Source organism: Neoarius graeffei, chromosome 10, assembly GCF_027579695.1.
Source record: "Neoarius graeffei isolate fNeoGra1 chromosome 10, fNeoGra1.pri, whole genome shotgun sequence".
Lineage (NCBI taxonomy): Eukaryota > Metazoa > Chordata > Actinopteri > Siluriformes > Ariidae > Neoarius > Neoarius graeffei.
The window spans coordinates 53,726,546-53,746,977 of record NC_083578.1 but is presented as its reverse complement, the minus strand read 5'-3'; the positions used below and the strand labels follow the sequence as shown (position 1 = coordinate 53,746,977).

At 40.9% G+C, this 20,432-nt stretch overlaps 1 protein-coding gene across 2 annotated transcripts in view; it reads left to right on the top strand.

The window, feature by feature from the left end:
* dmxl1 (Dmx-like 1) overlaps positions 1-20,432 on the top strand; it is a 71,706-nt gene that overhangs the window by 41,722 nt on the left and 9,552 nt on the right. For both annotated transcript variants that reach the window (XM_060931887.1, XM_060931886.1), the window contains 15 exons: positions 369-578; positions 765-2,402; positions 2,493-2,603; positions 4,311-4,480; positions 4,659-4,756; positions 4,852-5,017; positions 8,480-8,729; positions 8,835-9,907; positions 10,447-10,629; positions 11,610-11,686; positions 12,073-12,194; positions 14,262-14,504; positions 14,715-14,902; positions 14,994-15,145; positions 15,237-15,322. In XM_060931887.1, the coding sequence (XP_060787870.1) occupies positions 369-578; positions 765-2,402; positions 2,493-2,603; positions 4,311-4,480; positions 4,659-4,756; positions 4,852-5,017; positions 8,480-8,729; positions 8,835-9,907; positions 10,447-10,629; positions 11,610-11,686; positions 12,073-12,194; positions 14,262-14,504; positions 14,715-14,902; positions 14,994-15,145; positions 15,237-15,322 (4,767 nt within the window). The remainder of the gene's footprint in view (positions 1-368; positions 579-764; positions 2,403-2,492; positions 2,604-4,310; positions 4,481-4,658; positions 4,757-4,851; positions 5,018-8,479; positions 8,730-8,834; positions 9,908-10,446; positions 10,630-11,609; positions 11,687-12,072; positions 12,195-14,261; positions 14,505-14,714; positions 14,903-14,993; positions 15,146-15,236; positions 15,323-20,432) is intronic.

Here is a 20,432-nt window from a genome sequence, read left to right as displayed (position 1 = left end):
AGTTTATTGAGTTGGCTAAACTTCAGTGATTGGAGTTTCGTTAGTAGTTTCACATAACCATTTCAAAACCATTCTACTGTTAGCCAAATAGCATATTGGCCTATGTGTGTTCTGCAGCAAGCAATAGGATTCAGATATGTGCCCAAGGTACACCATTGAGGTGCATTGCACCACTGTGAAGTCAATTAAATTTAAATAAAAGCTAGTGGCACCCAGGCTAGTGAGATATCCACCCCGTCTTTGCACTGTGATATCTCTGTGAAGTATTCGTAAATGTATGTAAACTTTTTTTTTTTAATTAAATGCTGGCACAAGAATGGGTATCCTGTATGTTGCTTGTATTTAGACATATCATCCCCCCCCCCCAGGAGAGACTTCAACCCCTGCTAATACAGACACTGTGGCTTCACCATTTATCAGCAACTTGCAAAGTAACCCACCATCAGCTCATAACTCGCCACTTAGCAGGTCGAACCTGCGAAGTGCCTGTCACCTTATACTGGCCAAAGAGAGAGTTTTCAGTGAAGAGCTGAAGCTTCCAGAAGGGGTAGAGGTTATATCTGCCACACCAGCAGCAGGTAATATGGTTAATGACTCTGACAGTGAGATCAGGTGATAAAACACAGTCTTGATTTACTTGAATTATTTGTTGTACATGTTATTGTTTAAGTGAAAATTGTCATTACTGTTTAATTTTGTTTTAAAAAGAGTTAATTTTGTGAACACATGATGATTAAAAGCCTCTTTGCTTGTATCCTTTGCAGGCCACTTAAGCTCGTCATCTCTGCAGCCAACTGGCCGGGCCCCATATCTTCTTGCGACATCCTGTACAGATGGAACTGTGAGGTTTTGGAGTTGTAGAGTAGTTTCTGACGATGACAAAACTCTTGACACATCTTATGTATGGGAGGAATGGCCTTTGTTAGTGGAAGAAGGTCTTGCCAATAGCAGTGCAGTAAACATTCCTGACAGGCCTGTGGGCATTAGCTGCTGCCACACTAGTCGAGTAGCTGTGGCATACAGGGACTCAAAGACTTTCAGACTTACCAAGAAGCCCCTCATTCATGTAAGCGTATTCCAGTGTGAATCCACAGGGGGATCCCAGTGGATTTTGGAGCAGACACTTGAACTGGATGCTTCAAATAGCCTAACTCACAATGGCTCCGATAAACAGCTGCCTGTGCCCAGCTTTCAGGATGGTTTAGCGAGTACTGGGGATTGTTTACACAGCAATGGTAAAAATCTAGTTCATCTGGACTGGGTTTCTAGAGAGGATGGCTCTCATATATTGACTGTAGGTCTTGGCTCCAAATTATATATGTATGGGCTGCTCTCAGGAAAGCCTCCAGAACTGGGGCTATCAGACAACAGCAGGGAACATTGCTCTTCACGGCTTGTTCTGTTGCGTGTAGTGGACCTGGTCTCCTCTGTAGAGGGCTCTTTGCCAATCCCAGTTTCCCTGTCTTGGGTTAGAGATGGCATTCTGGTTGTGGGCATGGACTGTGAAATGCATGTTTATTCTCAGTGGCAGCCTGCAGCATTAGCCAAATCAGCACTGACTGCAGGTGATGCAAATGGTGGCAACCTGAGCTCACTTAGCACAGCTCTAAAGCAAGAGGGACTGAGTCTTCAACCTTCTAAAAAGACACTTGCCAGGTCCATGACCAGTCTAGCTCAGAAGCTTAGTGGTAAGAGGACAATGTATGACCTTCCAGTTGAAATGGAAGACTATGGCTTATTTGAGGCAGCACACCACTTGTTTCCCACCCTCCCCCAGTATCATCCAGTGCAGCTTTTGGAATTAATGGACTTGGGCAAGGTGCGACGGGCCAAAGCTATTTTGTCCCATCTGGTTAAGTGCATAGCGGGAGAGATTGTGACTCTAAAGGACACCAATGTCAACCAGGAACGTCGATTACGATCTCTCACTATTAGTGCTAGTGGCAGTACCGCCAGGGACCCCAAAATGTTTAATGAAACTGAGAGCTCAGACTACACAGAGATCGACTCCATTCCACCATTGCCACTGTATGCTCTGCTTGCTGCAGATGATGATACAGCCCTCTGTGCTAAAGGCAAAACATCCATTGTTAGTGGGGACAGCGGCCATGGTTCCAGCCGAGCAGATGCCTATGACGAACTTTTCCAGACCAGCCCTGTGAGCTTGGATGACATGGATCTCTTAGATGGTGAGGACAAGGATGCTAAAGCTAAGGTCATTGATCTGTCAAAATACAGTCCCACTTTCTTTGGCCCAGAGCATGCCCAGGTTTTGTCAAGCCACCTACTTCACTCTAGCTTACCTGGCCTGACGCGAATGGAACAGATGTCACTTATGGCTTTGGCTGATACTATTGCCTCAACCAGCACAGACATCAGGGACAGTCAGGGAAAAGGTCCAGGTCAGTATGTTTTGCTTACTTGTCTGCTTGTTTATGACTAGTCCCTTTTAATGCTGTAGATTCTTAACAAATGTAATAACCAAAATTTAGGTGGAGAGACGCTAGATGAATGTGGCTTGAAGTTCCTCCTTGCTGTTCGTTTGCACACTTTCCTTCTGACTTCATTACCTCCACTGCATCGTGCACAGCTCCTCTGCCAAGGTACCTTTACAAAGCACCAATATCAGTATTCAAAATGTCAACTCACATCATTCCCCAAAATAAGTCAGTGTTTCCTCTAGGATTTTTTTCAGCAGTGGGGGAAAGGGTTTTGTTGTACCTAGGTGGTGTGCATGCATAGTACGCCAGCAGTCAGAGTGAATATCAATAGGCAATTAAAAAAAAAATGAAATAAAGTGACACTTGACTGCAAAACAAACTTAAGAATATATTTATTGACATCTGTTTATTCATACATAATTCATACATGCGCACTATTTGCAGAAGACAGTATATATTAACCTCAGTGGAAAGGCTTGTAGCCTGACTGAGAGCACTTAATGGTTCTTGTTTTAAAAAAAAATAAAAATAAAAAAAGAGCTCGAAGGCTGTCATAGGAGAAACTCACTCCGACGTGGCCTGTAGTATGCAAGTAGCATGGGAAATGCCCAACAGTTTCACAGGTTTGTCTTATGTCCGTCTTATGATTTGAGTTTGCTAAGGTTAACGTTACCTAGCTAATGTTAGCTGGATCGTTATTTGGCTATATATATTATTTTGTACTAATAAATAATTAGTTGTCCATGAACATCAATAAAGAATACACTGTGGATGTTTATTGAGACTATAAAATCTATCTAACTAGCTAGTTGAATCAAAAAATTTTCTCTCTTAGCTAGGTCTCGCCATGTATCTCCACTTCTTGTGTCTGTGGTTTCAAATTAAAAGCCCTCTGCTGTGTCGCATAAGTGCGACTTAATGACATTTTCATAAAATTCTGAAGTGGTGGCAGCAGTAATTTTGTATACAAAATGTATATCATGCAAATGCGGGATGTATGGGGTTTTTTTTGAGCCAAGATAAATCTTTCAGGTGTTTTATCTTTCCTCTGGTTTGATTACATTCCTGAAAGCTATGCTGTCAGTTTGTTATTCTTCATGGTGCTTAAGGACTTGGGGTTTTTATCCCTCGCTGGCTGAAAGGCCTGAAGGGGGATTATGTTGTGGCCATGTCCGTCTGTCCCAGGAAAGGGTACTTGCCTTCTGAAATCAGCTCCTTTCACAGTTTTTGGAGGAATTTCACAAAACTTGAAAAAAGGCATTGTTATATGTCGGTAATACGCACATTGTAATTTCGTTAAATTTGGTCACATTTTACCAGAGTTACAGCCCTTGCTTAACAAAATTTATACTTTGACAATTTCATGTGTGTTTTCCTTCTGAAATCAACTTCTCTCACAATTGTTGGATGAATTTTAAGAAACTTGATAAGAGGCATTGTTGTATGTCTGTAGTACGCGTATTGTAATTTCGTTAAATTCGGTCACGTTTTACCAGAGTTACAGCCTTTGATTAACAAAATTTTTATCCCCCGCTGGCCAAAAGGCCCGAAGGGGGATTATGTCGTGGCGATGTCTGTCTGTCTGTGCGTCCCAGGAAGGGTACTCGCCTTCTGAAATCAACTCCTCTCACAATTTTTGGAGGAGTTTCATGAAACTTGACAGGATTCTTTGTTAAATGTTAGTAATACCCACATTGCAGTTTTGTTCAATTCAGTCGCATTTTACCAGAGTTATGGCGCTTGATTACCAAACTTGTACTTTGACAATTTCATGAGGGTGTGTTAAGCACTTACAGCGTAGATATAGTTGCCAGCAGGGGATATTGTGCTCTCAGAGGACTCTTGTTAATTCTGATTCCTGGCCTGCAGGACTGTCTACATGTCACTACACCTGGGCATTTCACTCTGAAGCTGAGGAGGAACTGCTCAACATGCTGCCCTGCATGCAGAAAGGGGAACCCACCTGGCCTGAACTGAAAGCCATGGGTGTAGGCTGGTGGCTAAGGAGCACCAATAAACTTCGCAGATGCATGGAAAAGGTTGGTGCAGGCAAAAATTTCTAAACTAAGCTAGAAAAATTATATATTAAAAATGTACCTAGTTGCATTTAGGTCTCTTAATGTGCATTTTACTGGTATGAGGGTGTGTTGTCCACCCCCCCCCTTTCCCTTTTTGTTTCTACTAGTAACTTATTCATGCTGGCATCACTCTTACTAGGTAGCAAAGGCCTCTTTTCAAAGGAATAATGACCCCCTGGATGCAGCCCTGTTTTATTTGGCCATGAAGAAGAAAGCTGTTGTCTGGGGACTGTACAGGTGTGAACTTTTTCATTTTACACTTTGTGAGCTTTAGGATTAAAAGCAACTCTCTCTGCTGGCCTGGTTTAACTTGGAACTTCTGTCACATGAAGGTCCCACAAGAATGTGAAGATGACTGCTTTCTTCAGTAATAACTTTAATGAGGACCGATGGAGGAAGGCTGCATTGAAGAATGCATTCTCTCTGCTTGGAAAGCAGAGGTTTCAGCACTCGGCAGCCTTTTTTCTTCTGGCGGGTTCCCTCAAGGATGCTATTGAGGTAACTGTCATTAGGGATGGAATTATTTTATGTAATATGGCCAAGAAATGCAATTACCCTCTTGGAAATGATTGAGCTTAAAAAGCACTTTTTTTGCACATTTCATGCTTTTGCTTCTTAAAACTTGTGCATTTGCTGAAGATTTGTAAAGAAGTGTAACAGAAAAAACATTCATGGTACCTCTTTTTACTCTTCTAAGAATGCCTTTTATTTTGTGTAGCTATTGCCCAAGTCTTGAGAAGCACCATTGTGTGAAGCTTTATGCTCGCTAACTTCCACCAGTATTGATTGGATCAGTTACAAAATCTGTTCATCTATTGGCAACATTGTATATACAATTTATATTATGATTTCTTATAAATCCTAATAACATTAAACCACTCATGCTAATGGGACTCTCGGACGTACAGCCAAATGGATGTAAGAACAGATGGATGCATAACCCAAAACCATAATGCCACCACCACATAGAAGTTAGCAAGCATAAAGATTTACACACTGGTGCTTCTCAAGACCTGGGAAATGGCTACACTAAAAAGAGATTTTGAAAGAGATTTTAATCTATCTGGTAAAATAAATTCTAAATTAAACAAAAAAGGTGTTCTTAGATGAGCACAAAGGGTCACCCTGAAAATTCTATTTATTTATTTATTTATTTAAAATTTACAGTGCTTTACAAATCTTAGGCAGTTGTACATGTTTTAAAAAGTTAAGCAAAAGCTCAAATCAAACATATCTAAGTTTGACCAAATAAAATACTTTCTGCTATGGCTTAAATTCCAAATAAGGTAAATCCATTCCTTAAAATTTGGTCATATTTTATAGAATTGATGGTATTGTTTTTGGGTTTTCCACTAATCTGTTCTTTCATCCATTTGTCTGCATGCGTTTACGTTCGAGACTCTTAATAGCACAAGTGTTTTAATGTTTGTAGGATTTATATGAAATTATCATTGTAACCAACAGATGAACTGAATTACGAATTGATCCATTCAGGGTCAGTGTCACAGCAAAAGGTTAATTGTCTGAAATAGTTTCTTTAATAGCTTTCTTCCTGTTTGAAGTACATTTTAAATTTTTTTGAGGTACCCAAATTAGTAAAAAGAACTAAACCTGTAGTGCTTATTCAAGTCACGTAACTAATCTAGCAACCACTGGCCAGCCATATTGGATGTAATAACATTAACAAAATGGCAACTACATTCAATGCTTCTGATGCAAACCTGTGCTTCATTTTCCATGAATTAATTCATAAAATGGGTGTAAATCAAGACATGCACAAAAGTGGGATTTAGTACTGCAGACCCATATTCAGTCCCAGCAGCGATGACTGACTGACTGACTGACTGACTGACTATTGCTTTAGACAGGAGTAGTTTAGTCGAGATGGCAGATTCCTGATCTGATACAAGAACTGAAGTACCAGCGGTTGAAAAACCTGGATATTGTCAACTATCTGGTGTTAACACTACATACGGAGTATGTGGTGTTAAAATACTGCTCTTGCATTGTTTTATAAACAAGCTTACATACTCTATACTGATGCATATTAGAAGCATTATATCACACACATGCTATTGCATAAATATTTAGTTTTCCAGGAAGTCAGCATATAGATCTATGTGTATACTTTGGGTCTCTGACTTTATCACAACATAAACTGGTAATTTTAATATGACAAATATTAACCAGATATAAAGTGTGTGCTGCAAATTCTGCTGTACACTGATGGTTCCAATGCACGATCACCAGCCTCTGATACCACACGTTTAACAGTCGATATCCATTTATTCTGGCATTTAGGATCTTTTAGGAAATCCTATAAAATGACAGCTGGGGATTTTTTGCTTGGTTTATTTTCACATCCAAATGCTGAACAACTGATTGTCATAGAGAATTTCAGCTATACTAACCGCATTAGATGGTTCTATGTGCTAGTTTGTTTTACGCCCAAAATGGTGGTATTGAAATTTTGACCTAGCGGTAATCAGGGTCTTCCCTAGAAAAACTGGATAGCATAGCAGCCCTTAACACCTCCCCCCGAGCATAGCAAGGTGCAAAGAGGCGGGAGTCTGGGGGCATACTCCCCTGGAAAATTTTTAAATATAAGGGTTCATTTTGTGGATTCTGGGGAAATCTAGCGTTCAAATTATTGGGGGGGAAAGGCTATATTTTACTGAATTCCCACCCTAAAAACGGGGGGGGGGGAACCAGTCCCACTTGCCTCTCAAAGGAGACTGCAGTTTATTTCACATCAAAGTGAATGGTGATGCAACATGGCACGAGTTGTTCAAAATACTGATCTTTAATGTTGGCAACAGTGTGGAAATTGAGACAACTGCAGTCCGTACAATCTCTCTGAAATGATTAAAAATGTATTTTATACCAGCAGATTGCGTTACATTCGAAAGCTGAAACGTGCAGGCATCACAGATCCATACAAATTTAATTATTTATTTTGTGTGCACATGTTCACCGCTTCAGATGGGTTAAATGCAGAGGAGGAATTTCGCTGTGCTTGAGTTTACATTAGACAAAAATAAAGGCTGCTGCTTCTTGCTTTACCCACAAATGTTTTTTATTCCACTTGAAAAGTGTTTGTTTGGCAAACCAGCTACCAGATTTGGGACACTACGACATCCTGAACTTTTTTGTGTTTGAACTTCTAAATACACTGGAGATGCTTATAAAAGTACAGATGCCGATCGATATTTCGAGGCAGGTTTCGTAATGGAATGTTATGGGAAATTCCCGATAAAGAAAAATACCGTATTATGACAAAGGTAAGCTCAAATGTGGACTTATAATAGTAATAAACAAGCCAGAGCCTTGATTTTGCATATTTTATGGTGTTTAGCCAAGTCTACATTACCAGTACATAACAAATGTGCTGCTGAGTTGAGCCAAGCATTAGGCCTAATAAAATGTATCGCGTTCAAAGCCCACATCCAGATATCCATAGTTGCCATGATGTCACGTATAAGTGACCACAATGCTGTGACCCTTTCATTATGTTCACTTTTGCTTTGTTTGTTCAACGACATAATCTAGCAGATTTGACAAGGCAATTGGGAAAAATTCAAGTAGGAGCCCTGTGTCCTGGGGCGCATTAAAATTCTGAACATGCAATTTTGTTCGTAAAAAAAATGCAGATTTCTACATTAACGTGATCCCTGATAGGCCTAAATTGTAAGTGTTGTGATCGTTTAAAGGGTAGCGGCATATCACTAAGCGTATCGGTCAATAAATTAAGTGTAGTGGGGCCGCTACGCTATGACGTTATGCTATGACGCTTTAGGGGAAACCCTGGGTAATGTATGTATGAGGTCATGTGAATAGGGTCTATTGATGGTGGTGGCATCCCCTTCAATGCCATTGGTGTTGAGTTCTATTTGTAGGTCCTTGTATTTACCATTTTTATTATATACTAGCTCTAAGAATGATGATAATGTGTACATTTAGGTTTGCCTGGAGAAGATGCAGGACCTGCAGTTGGCTTTGGTGATTAGTAGATTATATGAGTCTGAGTTTGAGACATCCTCCACTTATAAGAAGATTCTACAGAGGTATGTGCTGGGTCATGACCACCAGATTCCAATGCATCAGGATCCCTTTCTACGTAGTATGGCATATTGGGTTCTTGATGATTACAGCCGCGCATTGGATACTTTGCTTGAGCAACCCGACCCAAATGTTGATGCTTTACACCAAGGTAGGAAGTGATGCTACGCAACCCAAATGTAATTTTATAATTTAACACACAATATTTTGGTTAGTGGTTTATGTATTTTGGCAATTTCTTTTATTGTTCTTACAGGGACCACAGACTTGTCTCCTTGCAACCCAGAGGTTTTCAACTTCTACACCTACCTCAGAACACATCCACTGCTTCTTCGGCGCCATTTTGGATCCTCAGATAAAGCTAAAGTGGGGCTGACTGGACAGTGCAGCACGGCAGATTCTATTAGTCTCATAGAAAGGAGACTGTTCTTTACTGCTGCTAATGCTCACTTACAAGCTGGCTGCCCTATGTTGGCTCTAGATGTTCTCTCCAAAATGCCTAAAGTTATTAAGAAATCTAAGATGCACAACCAAGAGAAGCCCTCACCAACATTTAGTGGTCCTGACAATCCAGATAGTGGGAAAGACCAGGCATCTACACTTGACTGGTCCCAACCTATGTTTAATGGCTTTGGGTCTGTCTCAGATACCTTATCTTCTCCACAAGAAGACCACAGCCACTCAGACTCTGTTTTGAGCTTCGACTGGAGTCAGCCTTCCATAACTTTGCAAGATGAGCCTTTGGAGCTGAAGTGGGACAGTGACAAAGAAGAATCTGAGGATGAGGAAACTGGCCTAGCGATGAAGAAAATCAACCCAGAGAGCTCTGCTGTCCTTTGTGATGCTCCTGACTCTACCTCTGTGTCTACGGATGTCACTGTAGACAACTCTGTTGTACTTTCCGAGGACGTCTTAGCTGCTCGGCTCAAGTTCATTTCCTGCCTGAAAATGCTGACAGCCGAGCTACGGACTCTCTCCACAGGTTATGAGCTGGATGGTGGCAAGCTACGCCACCAGTTGTGCCACTGGCTGAAGCGTGAGGTGGTGGCTCTTCAGAAATATTGTGGGTACAACCCCTACCTTCAGCAGGGGGCCGGGGGCATCTCACTTGAGCTTGGCCAAGTTAGTGGTGCCTCTGAAGATGAACAAGAGTACCAAGGGACTGCGGAGCAGGTCAGAGAGGTTCAACACAGGCGTAGACTGTGGCTCCAGAGAAACCAGCCTCTGCTACGCATCTTCCTAAGCTACTGCAGTCTACATGGTTCTCATGGAGGAGGGTTGGCTTCGGTCAGGATGGAGTTGATTCTGCTTCTGCAGGAATCCCAACAGGTAACTTGTATCATCATACGTATTTTGACAAATTAAAGGTAAAAAAACCACTTTTTTTTATGGTGAAATGTGTAATAATAATAATAAATCAGTAGTGTTACATTTAAGTTTGTTAAAATAGTAAGGTATAGCTAAGCAAGAGCTTTAAAGGTTTACTGTAGTTTGAAAAGGTAGAGAACAATAGACCAAAATGTAGTTAATTGGTCTTGATTTGTTTTGGAAACATCAGCTAAAAATAATTGCAGCTCTAGAGAAAATGGGGCAAAAGTGATGTTTCAAACAATGAGCTGAAGCGCAGGGCTTTGAGGAGCCTGTCCTCCTTTCTGCAGATCTTCAAACAGATGAGCTCTGCCTGAATAAACACAGCAAAAAGCTGTTGCAGGAATTGGTAGCCTCCATTATCTAATTCCGTTTGTCTCCTAATTGTGACAGAAGACAGTCTGAATTATATGATGTTTGAATATGAATTAAATATGTATTTTAGCATATTATTTGGTACTAGTTCTCTTTTTGATGAATTAATCTACTCTTTGTATTAGGATGACCGTTCTCAGATTGCTGTTCAGCAGCAAGCATCAGTTCCTCTCCTGCTGGCCTGCACTGCAAGCTCCAAAACCGTGGTGGCCAATCCTATAGTTCACCTGACCAACTTGACACATGACATCCTGCACACCATTAATGCACTGGACTCTCCTCCTCACCCAGATGTCATTAACAATGAGGTATGCCAGATTTCCAGAGGATGTGACATTATTTGTATATTAAAGCGAGACTGCCTTTTGATTTCATAAAATTGGTGAAATTTAGTTCTCCCTGAAATTTGGTCATTGTGATGCATGTTTATTTCTGTAATATCTCACAAAATATCAGGCCATTCTGTGGCTGGGAAGTTATTTAATTTGAGGGGATTCCCTAGCAAATGTGCATGAAATCGTTCGATTCGCGCAGTCAAGCAGACAGAAGAAGTCCGTGTGTACATGCGCAGGCTTACCTTTGACTGTGCAGACATTTTGTCGCTAAACAAACAGCTGATCACACCGAGGTGCTCGTTGATCGCTGATATTTATTAGTTTGGTCCTGCGTTTCCTTTCCTTTGCAACATAACGTCTTTTCTCGCTTTCCGTTACTGCAGTCGGTCTTCTGTGCTTCATTCGCACACTAACGTCCTCCACTTTTTCTCTCCTGTTTCAAATTTGTATCACACAATGCCTTATGCAGTATTATGAATTGGGTCATGTTGAAGCAGGCAAAAGTAGTGGAGAATTAATTGTTCTATTAGGGGGAAAAAAACTAATAAAATTGGAAGCATGTGATTCAAATTCAGTAGCTTTCGGTCCACTAAACAAAAATAGTTGGGTGTCGGGGAGAATTCTTTTTATGACCTAAACTTGAAAAATCTGAAAGGCAGTCTACCTTTTCATGACACACAAATTCTCAGAGACTGCAGAGAGAGATCTGACACAGTGGTGCTGAATTCTAGACTCATTCCTAATTTTGAGTAGTGTCTACAAAATACAAGTCTTGCACGCATGATTATTATTTGTTGGTACACATTTAATTGTTTTCCAAATGGCTAAAATTTTTGTTGTAGGTGAAATGTGATTTCGTGTGGGTTTTTTTTTTCTTCTTTTCCTCCCCCTTTAAATTGTTGCACTGCCTGTTCTGTCTCTCACTTCTAAACCAATGACTGCTTTGCACACAGATCTATGTGATGCACACTCTGGCAGCTTCTCTGTCTGCCTGCATCTACCAGTGCCTCTGTGACGGACACTGTTACAGGTGGGTTGGACTGTGGTAATAGAGCACCCATTGTGTTCCATAAAATTTGGAAAAGGTTAGGAGCACTTTGTCAAACATACTCATGCAGATCTATTTATTTTTAATAAAGGAAAGTGTGTATAAACGTGCCAATCAGTCATCGACGGCTAAACCAGTTTCCTGTGAGACTAGTAGACAAATGATTATAAGAGCCATGTGATACCATAATGGGCCTTTTGTGTAAATCTTCATACATACACATTCAGAATAAATCTGATTTCGCATCAAATGTGTGCTCTAAAAACCTTAACATTTAATAATCGAGAATATAACATTTTTGCCTTGATAACTAGGGGTTTTTTATATTCCTGTTTATACTATGCAGCTGACATGTTTCCTCCCAACAGTCATATCAACCAGTTTACAGGCACTGTCTATGAGAGCATCCTGCTTTCCCATCACCACCCTGTGCGAAATCTCAGTATGGATGAAGCTGTCATTCCTAACACCTCTCCTGCACAGTGGCCAGGTAGACTCCTACCATTTTTTTTTTCTTCCCCCCAATTCTTCTTATTGCTATTACTATTGCTACTGTTAATGTTATTTTGTTACTGTCTTATTTAGTTTTTCATTTTGAGGTTTTAACATATCTGATGCTTCTCAAGCTAAATATTTATTATAAAAACATTGAATTTTATAGAACCAGTGTATATAAAATCAATTATGAATGTACTGTATGTACAGTGGGGCAAAAAAGTATTTAGTCAGTCACCAATTGTGCAAGTTCTCCCACTTAAAAATGAGAGAGGCCTGTAATTTTCATCATAGGTACACTTCAACTATGAGAGACAAAATGAGAAAAAAAAATCTAGAAAATCACATTGTCTGATTTTTAAAGAATTTATTTGCAAATTATGGTGGAAAATAAGTATTTGGTCAATCACAAAAGTTCATTTCAATACTTTGTTATATACCCTTTGTTGGCAATGACAGAGGTCAAACGTTTTCTGTAAGTCTTCACAAGGTTTTCACACACTGTTGCTGGTATTTTGGCCCATTCCTCCATGCAGATCTCCTCTAGAGCAGTGATGTTTTGGGGCTGTCGCTGGGCAACACGGACTTTCAACTCCCTCCAAAGATTTTCTATGGGGTTGAGATCTGGAGACTGGCTAGGCCACTCCAGGACCTTGAAATGCTTCTTACGAAGCCACTCCTTCGTTACCCAGGCGGTGTGTTTGAGATCATTGTCATGCTGAAAGACCCAGCCACGTTAAATCTTCAATGCCCTTGCTGATGGAAGGAGGTTTTCACTCAAAATCTCACGATACATGGGCCCCATTCATTCTTTCCTTTACACAGCTCAGTCGTCCTGGTCCCTTTGCAGAAAAACAGCCCCAAAGCATGATGTTTCCACCCCCATGCTTCACAGTAGGTATGGTGCTCTTTGGATGCAACTCAGCCTTCTTTCTCCTCCAAACACGACAAGTTGAGTTTTTACCAAAAAGTTCTAGTTTGGTTTCATCTGACCATATGACATTCTCCCAATCCTCTTCTGGATCATCCAAATGCTCTCTAGCAAACTTCAGACGGGCCTGGACATGTACTGGCTTAAGCAGGGGGACACGTCTGGCACTGCAGGATTTGAGTCCCTGGCGGCGTAGTGTGTTACTGACGGTAGCCTTTGTTACTTTGGTCCCAGCTCTCTGCAGGTCATTCACTAGGTCCCCCCGTGTGGTTCTGGGATTTTTGCTCACCGTTCTTGTGATCATTTTGACCCCACGGGGTGAGATCTTGCATGGAGCCCCAGATCGAGGGAGATTATCAGTGGTCTTGTATGTCTTCCATTTTCTAATAATTGCTCCCACAGTTGATTTCTTCACACCAAGCTGCTTACCTATTGCAGATTCAGTCTTCCCAGCCTGGTGCAGGTCTACAATTTTGTTTCTGGTGTCCTTTGACAGCTCTTTGGTCTTGGCTATAGGGGAGTTTGGAGTGTGACTGTTTGAGGTTGTGGACAGGTGTCTTTTATACTGATAACGAGTTCAAACAGGTGCCATTAATACAGGTAACGAGTGGAGGACAGAGGAGCCTCTTAAAGAAGTTGTTACAGGTCTGTGAGAGCCAGAAATCTTGCTTGTTTGTAGGTGACCAAATACTTATTTTACCCAGGAATTTACCAATTAATTCATTAAAAATCCTACAATGTGATTTCCTGGATTCTTTCCCCCCATTCTGTCTCTCATAGTTGAAGTGTACCTATGATGAAAATTACAGGCCTTTCTCATCTTTTTAAGTGGGAGAACTTGCACAATTGGTGGCTGACTAAATACTTTTTTGCCTCACTGTACTTGTGTGTGTGTGTGTGTGTGTGTAACCACACCAGTTTTAAGTACTTTTAAAATACTTTTAGCAGTATGCTAAGCTGGTAATAGCTCACCACCAACATTAATTCTAATGTTCTCTTACACTATACAAGCAGTTGGCCTCTGTATCTATGAACAAGGACAGTGTTGAGCCACAGAGCTGTGTGGCAATATTTTTACTTTATTTTATTTTTATTTATTTTATTTTTTAATATAAATTGTTTGTACCTCAGGTGTCAGTACTTTGGTTCGTCTCTTGGGTGCCGCAGCAGAGGAGAACCAGCCAAGTGTGGGTGTGCTTCTGTGTGAGATTCTCACAGCCGTCTTCCTCAGCTTGTTTGTGCATGGCCTGGCCACACACTCCAGCAACGAGCTCTTCCACATCGTAGCTCATCCGCTCAACAGCAAACTCTGGGTGGCTGTGTTTGGTGGGGGGGCTCGCCTTCCTATGGCAGAAAAATCCAGCATGGCATCGGGTTAGTGCTTTGTAAAGAGAAGAATTGCTGTTTCTTTCACAGCAGAAGATGCTGGCACATATAATTTTGATCTCTGTAGAAATTAAATGTTATTCAGTAGTTTTGAAGGCATTTCATAATTCCAGCATTGGTCGACTATGCTTAATGACAATATAAACACACACAGTAAGAATATTACTGTTTCTCATGATACTTTGCTGTGTGTGTCAGCACCAGCCAAGATGGAGGACCAGGAATGGAAGCAGAAGCGTTTCAGGCTGCCTTCTTCCAGAAGCAGCTCCAGGGAGGTACCAGACAGCCCAGTCAGCCCTCAACCTATAGTAGAGCAGGAAGCGTCATCTTTTAAAGAACACTTTGTGCCTCCTGAGCTTAGCATCTGGGACTACTTTATCGCAAAGGTACAAGACAAATAATGTTCTGTCCAATCTTATCTGCATTTTCAATTCTTATTAAGCTTGACAAGATTCCACATTCATAACACTCCCACAGCCTTTCCTACCACCATCTGTAAGCCAAGTTGAGTATGATTCAGAGGAAAGCCAGGAGAGTGATGAGGAAGATGATGTAGAAGAAGGTGGTTTTGGGGATGCATTCAACTCAAATTCTCCCCTTCAAGAACATTCCAACAACAATTCATATAGGTATGCAGGACTGTCGTATGCCATGTATTTTCTGGTCATACTGTGTTTTTGTGGCAATGTGATTTAAATGCTAAACTCCCTCTGTCCTCAGCTGGTGTTTGATGCGTGTGGCTATGGTGCAGCTGGTGCTGGTTAACTTGAAATCGTTCTATCCCGTGGCTGGTTTTGAACTCTTGGGTAAGAACTAAAGCCTTATTCAGTAAAGACAGTCCAGGAAGTGCTCAGTTTTGTTTTTTTTTTCTGTCATCTCATACCAAAACCAAAATGGAATAAACATTGCCTGAGTTTAAAACAGAATAATCAAATGTAGATGAAGTTTAAAAGAACTTGTCAGAAAAGTGATGCTTCTGGGGATTTTAGGCAGGTTGTTGAGCTCATAACAGAGGTATAGCAAAGAACCTATGTTTGAGTCTATATGTGACCTACCAATGATCAAGAACAACTTTTGTGACCACAAGCCCATCAACAAGCACTTTTAATAAAGGTTAAAAAAAACCAGTTTGTATTAAAATGACAAGCATGGAGTCAAGTCAAAGTCCCTCCCACGCCAGGACCTGGTCTTCCCAGGCGGTTTCCCAGCCCAGTACTTAATCAGTCTTTATTTTTTATTTATTTATTTATTTTTTGAGGCACATTGAGTGGCACCAGTCTCCTTTTTTTTTTTTTTTTTTTTATAGCCCTTGGCCTCTCGCCTATTATATAGCTAGGGTTACAGTTGGAGTACAGTCCTCTGGTAACCGTGAGAGTTTGACTCCCTCCTCGCATCTCTATTGCAGCGTGTCTTGCCAGATGGCAGTAGGTGACATTTTTATGATGGTCTTTGGTATGACCCAACCACGAGTAGAACAAATAATCCCCTGGTCAAGAAGTGGACATGCTATCCACTAGGCCAGCTCGCAGTCAAGTATGGGGCACACCAGGAATTTTTAGTGTAGCATTTATACATGCATCATAAAGGCTCTCCCGTTTCTGTGGTTTATACAGAGATTGTTTAACCTGTGTGAATCTATCATAATTATTACTGGTGTCCACTGACAGCATTACTTAAAACGCATATACTACAACTGTTGCCACAAAGTTGGAAGCACACAGTTGTCAAGAATGTCTGTGTGCTGTAGCATTATAATTTCACTTCCCTGGAACTAAGGAGCCCAAACCTGTTCCAGCATGACAATGCCCCATGCATGAAACGAGATCCATTAAGATATGGTTTTCCAAGGTTGATGTGGAGAAGCTTTAGTGGCCTGCACAGAGCTCTGACCTCAACCTCACTGCACACTTTTGAAATGAACTGGAACACCGACTGCACCCCACACCTCCTCTCCAGACATCATTGTGGCTGAATGGGCAAATCCCCACAGCAGTGTTACAAAATGTAGTGGAAAGCCTTCTACTAGAGTGGAGGTTATAGCAGCAAAGCAGGGGAAAAAATGTGGAGTGGGATCTTTTAAAAAGCACATGTGAGTATGATGGTTGGGTGTTCACAAAGTTTTGGTCATATACTAGTGCATCTCAAAAAATTAGAATACCATGAAAAAGTTCCTTTTTTCATAATTTAATTCAAAAAGGTAAACTTTCATATATTCTGTATTCATTACATGTAAAGTGAAATATTTAAAGTCTTTTTTGTTTTAATTTTGATGATTATGGCTTATAGCTCATGAAAATCAGAAATCCAGTATCTCAAATTATTAGAATATTCCCTAAGATCAATCAAAAAAAGGATTTACAATACAGAAATGTCCAACTTCTGAAAAGTATATTCATTTATACACTCAATACTGGCGGCATGGTGGTGTAGTGGTTAGCGCTGTCGCCTCACAGCAAGAAGGTCCGGGTTCGAGCCCCGTGGCCGGCGAGGGCCTTTCTGTGCGGAGTTTGCATGTTCTCTCCGTGTCCACGTGGGTTTCCTCCGGGTGCTCCGGTTTCCCCCACAGTCCAAAGACATGCAGGTTAGGTTAACTGGTGACTCTAAATTGACCGTAGGTGTGAATGTGAGTGTGAATGGTTGTCTGTGTCTATGTGTCAGCCCTGTGATGACCTGGCGACTTGTCCAGGGTGTACCCCGCCTTTCGCCCGTAGTCAGCTGGGATAGGCTCCAGCTTGCCTGCGACCCTGTAGAACAGGATAAAGCGGCTAGAGATAATGAGATGAATGAGATGAGACACTCAATACTTGGTTGGGGCTCCTTTACCATGAATTACTGTATCAATGCGGTGTGGCATGGAGGTGATCAGTCTGTGGCACTGCTGAGGTGTTACTGAAGCCCAGGTTGCTTTGATAGTGGCCTTCAGCGTATCTGTATTTTTGGGTCGGGTGTTTCTCATCTTCCTCTTGACAATACCCCATAGATTCTCTATGGGGTTCAGGTCAGGCAAGTTGGCTGGCCAATCAAACACAGTAATATCATGGTCAGCAAACCATTTGGTAGTAGTTTTGGCACTGTGGGTAGGTGCTAAGTCCTGCTGGAAAAGGAAATCAGCATCTTCAAAAAGCTCGTCAGCAGATGGAAGCATGAAGTGCTCTAAAATCTCCTGGTAGATGGCTGTGTTGACTTTGGACTTGATAAAATACAGTGGACCAACACCAGCAGATGACATGGCACCCCAAATCATCATAGACTGTGGAAACTTCACACTGGGCTTCAAACACCTTGGATTCTGTGCCTCTCCACTCTTCCTCCAGACTCTAGAACCGTGATTTCCAAATTAAATGCAAAATGTACTTTCATCTGAAAAGACGACTTTGGACCACTGAGCAACAGTCCATTTCTTTCTCTCCTTAGCCCAGATAAGACACTTCTGACATTGTCTCTGGCTCAGGAGTAGCTTGATATTAGGAATGCGAAAGTTGTATCCCCTTTCTTGAAGATGTCTGTTCGTGATGGGTCTTGATACACTAACACCAGCCTCAGTCCACTCCTTGTGAAGCTCTCCCAAGTTCTTGAATCAACTTTTCTTGACAATCCTCTTAAGACTGCGACCATCCCTGTTGTTTGTGCACCTTTTCCAGCCACCCTTTTCAGCAATGACCTTTTGTGGCTTACCCTCCTTGTGGAGGGCATCAGTGATCATCTTCTGGACAACAGTCAAGTCAGCAGTCTTCCCCATGATTGTGGTTGTGTGTACTGAACTAGACCGAGAGATACACTGTGTTCATACTGTTTTACTCAAACTCGAAATGAAATATTCTAATATTTTGAGATGGTTTTTTTAAAATGTTTTTGTACTGTATGCCATACTGATTAAAATTTAAAATAGAAAAATGCTTGAAACATTTTAGTTTGTGTAATGAGTCTATAATATATAACTTTCACTTTCTTAAATAATTAATGAAAAATATTGAACTTTTTCACAATATTCTAATTTTTTGAGATGCACTAGTAGTGCATGTCTGGAACTCTGTCCTTAAGATATTCAAATAGTTGAACTGTAGTTGACTTGTGCATTACCTCCTTTGAGTTTGTCTGATAAAACTCAAGGCATATATAGGGTTTATGTGCTATTGTTCACTGGGGTAGATTAGATTTAATTAGATTAGATTAGATTCACTTTATTCATCCCACATCGGGGAAATTCACGTGTTACAGTAGCAAGAAAATGTCAAACAGATAAATAAAACTGAAATAAAAATTAGACAAACGAAGGATTAAATACAAAGGGCTATTTGCATTATCTACCATGAAAAAGTATAAAAAAAAATTGCCTTATTGAGAGGCTCGGAAAAATTGCACATTACAGGTAGACTCATATATATATATATATATATACATACAGTGGTGCTTGAAGGGTTTTGAAAGGGTTTTCTACATAAATATGACCTAAAACATTATCAGATTTTCACACAAGTCCTAAAAGTAGATAAAGAGACCCCAGTTAAACAAATGAGACAAAAAATAGGATACTTTTGTCATTTATTTATGGAGGAAAATGATCCAATATTACATGTCAGTGAGTGGCAAAAGTATGTGAACCTTTGCTTTCAGTATCTGGTGTGACCCCCTTGTGCAGCAATAACTGCAACTAAACATTTCCGGTAACTGTTGATCAGTCCTGCACACCGGCTTGCAGGAATTTTAGCCCATTCCTCCATACAGAACAGCTTGAACTCTGGGATGTTGGTGGGTTTCCTCACATGAACTGCTCGCTTCAGGGCCTTCCACAGCATTTAGATTGGATGAAGGTCAGGACTTTGACTTGGCCATTCCAAAACATTTATTTTATTCTTCTTTAACCATTCTTTGGTAGAACGACTTGTGTGCTTAGGGTCGTTGTCTTGCTGCATGACCCACCTTCTCTTGAGATTCAGTTCATGGACAAATGTCCTGACATTTTCCTTTAGAATTCGCTGGTATAATTCAGAATTCATTGTTCCATCAATGATGGCAAGCCATCCTGGCCCAGATGCTGCAAAACAGGCCCAAACCATGATATTACCACCACCATGTTTCACAGATGGGATAAGGTTCTTATGCTGGAATGCAGTGTTTTCCTTTCTCCAAATATAATGCTTCTCATTTAAAGCAAAAAGTTCTATTTTGGTCTCATCCGTCCACAAAATATTTTTCTAATAGACTTCTGGCTTTTCCACATGATCTTTAGGAAACTGCAGACGAGCAGCATTGTTCTTTTTGGAGAGCAGTGGCTTTCTCCTTGCAACCCTGCCATGCACACCATTGTTGTTCAGTGTTCTCCTGATGATGGACTCATGAACATTAACATTAGCCAATGTGAGAGAGGCCTTCAGTTGCTTAGAAGTTACCCTGGGGTCCTTTGTGACCTCGCCGACTATTACATGCCTTGTTCTTGGAGTGATCTTTGTTGGTCGACCACTCCTGGGGAGGGTAACAATGGTCTTGAATTTCCTCCATTTGTACACAATCTGTCTGACTGTGGATTGGTGGAGTCCAAACTCTTTAGAGATGGTTTTGTAACCTTTTCCAGCCTGATGAGCATCAACAACGCTCTTTCTGAAGTCCTCAGAAATCTCCTTTGTTTGTGCCATGATACACTTCAACAAACGTGTTGTGAAGATCAGACTTTGATAGATCCCTGTTCTTTAAATAAAACCCACTCACACCTGATTGTCATCCCATTAATTGAAAATACCTGACTCTAATTTCACCTTCAAATTAACTGCTAATCCTAGAGGTTCACATACTTTTGCCACTCACAGATATGTAATATTGGATCATTTTCCTCAATAAATAAATGACCAAGTCTAATATTTTTGTTTCATTTGTTTAACTGGGATCTCTTTATCTACTTTTAGGACTTGTGTGAAAATC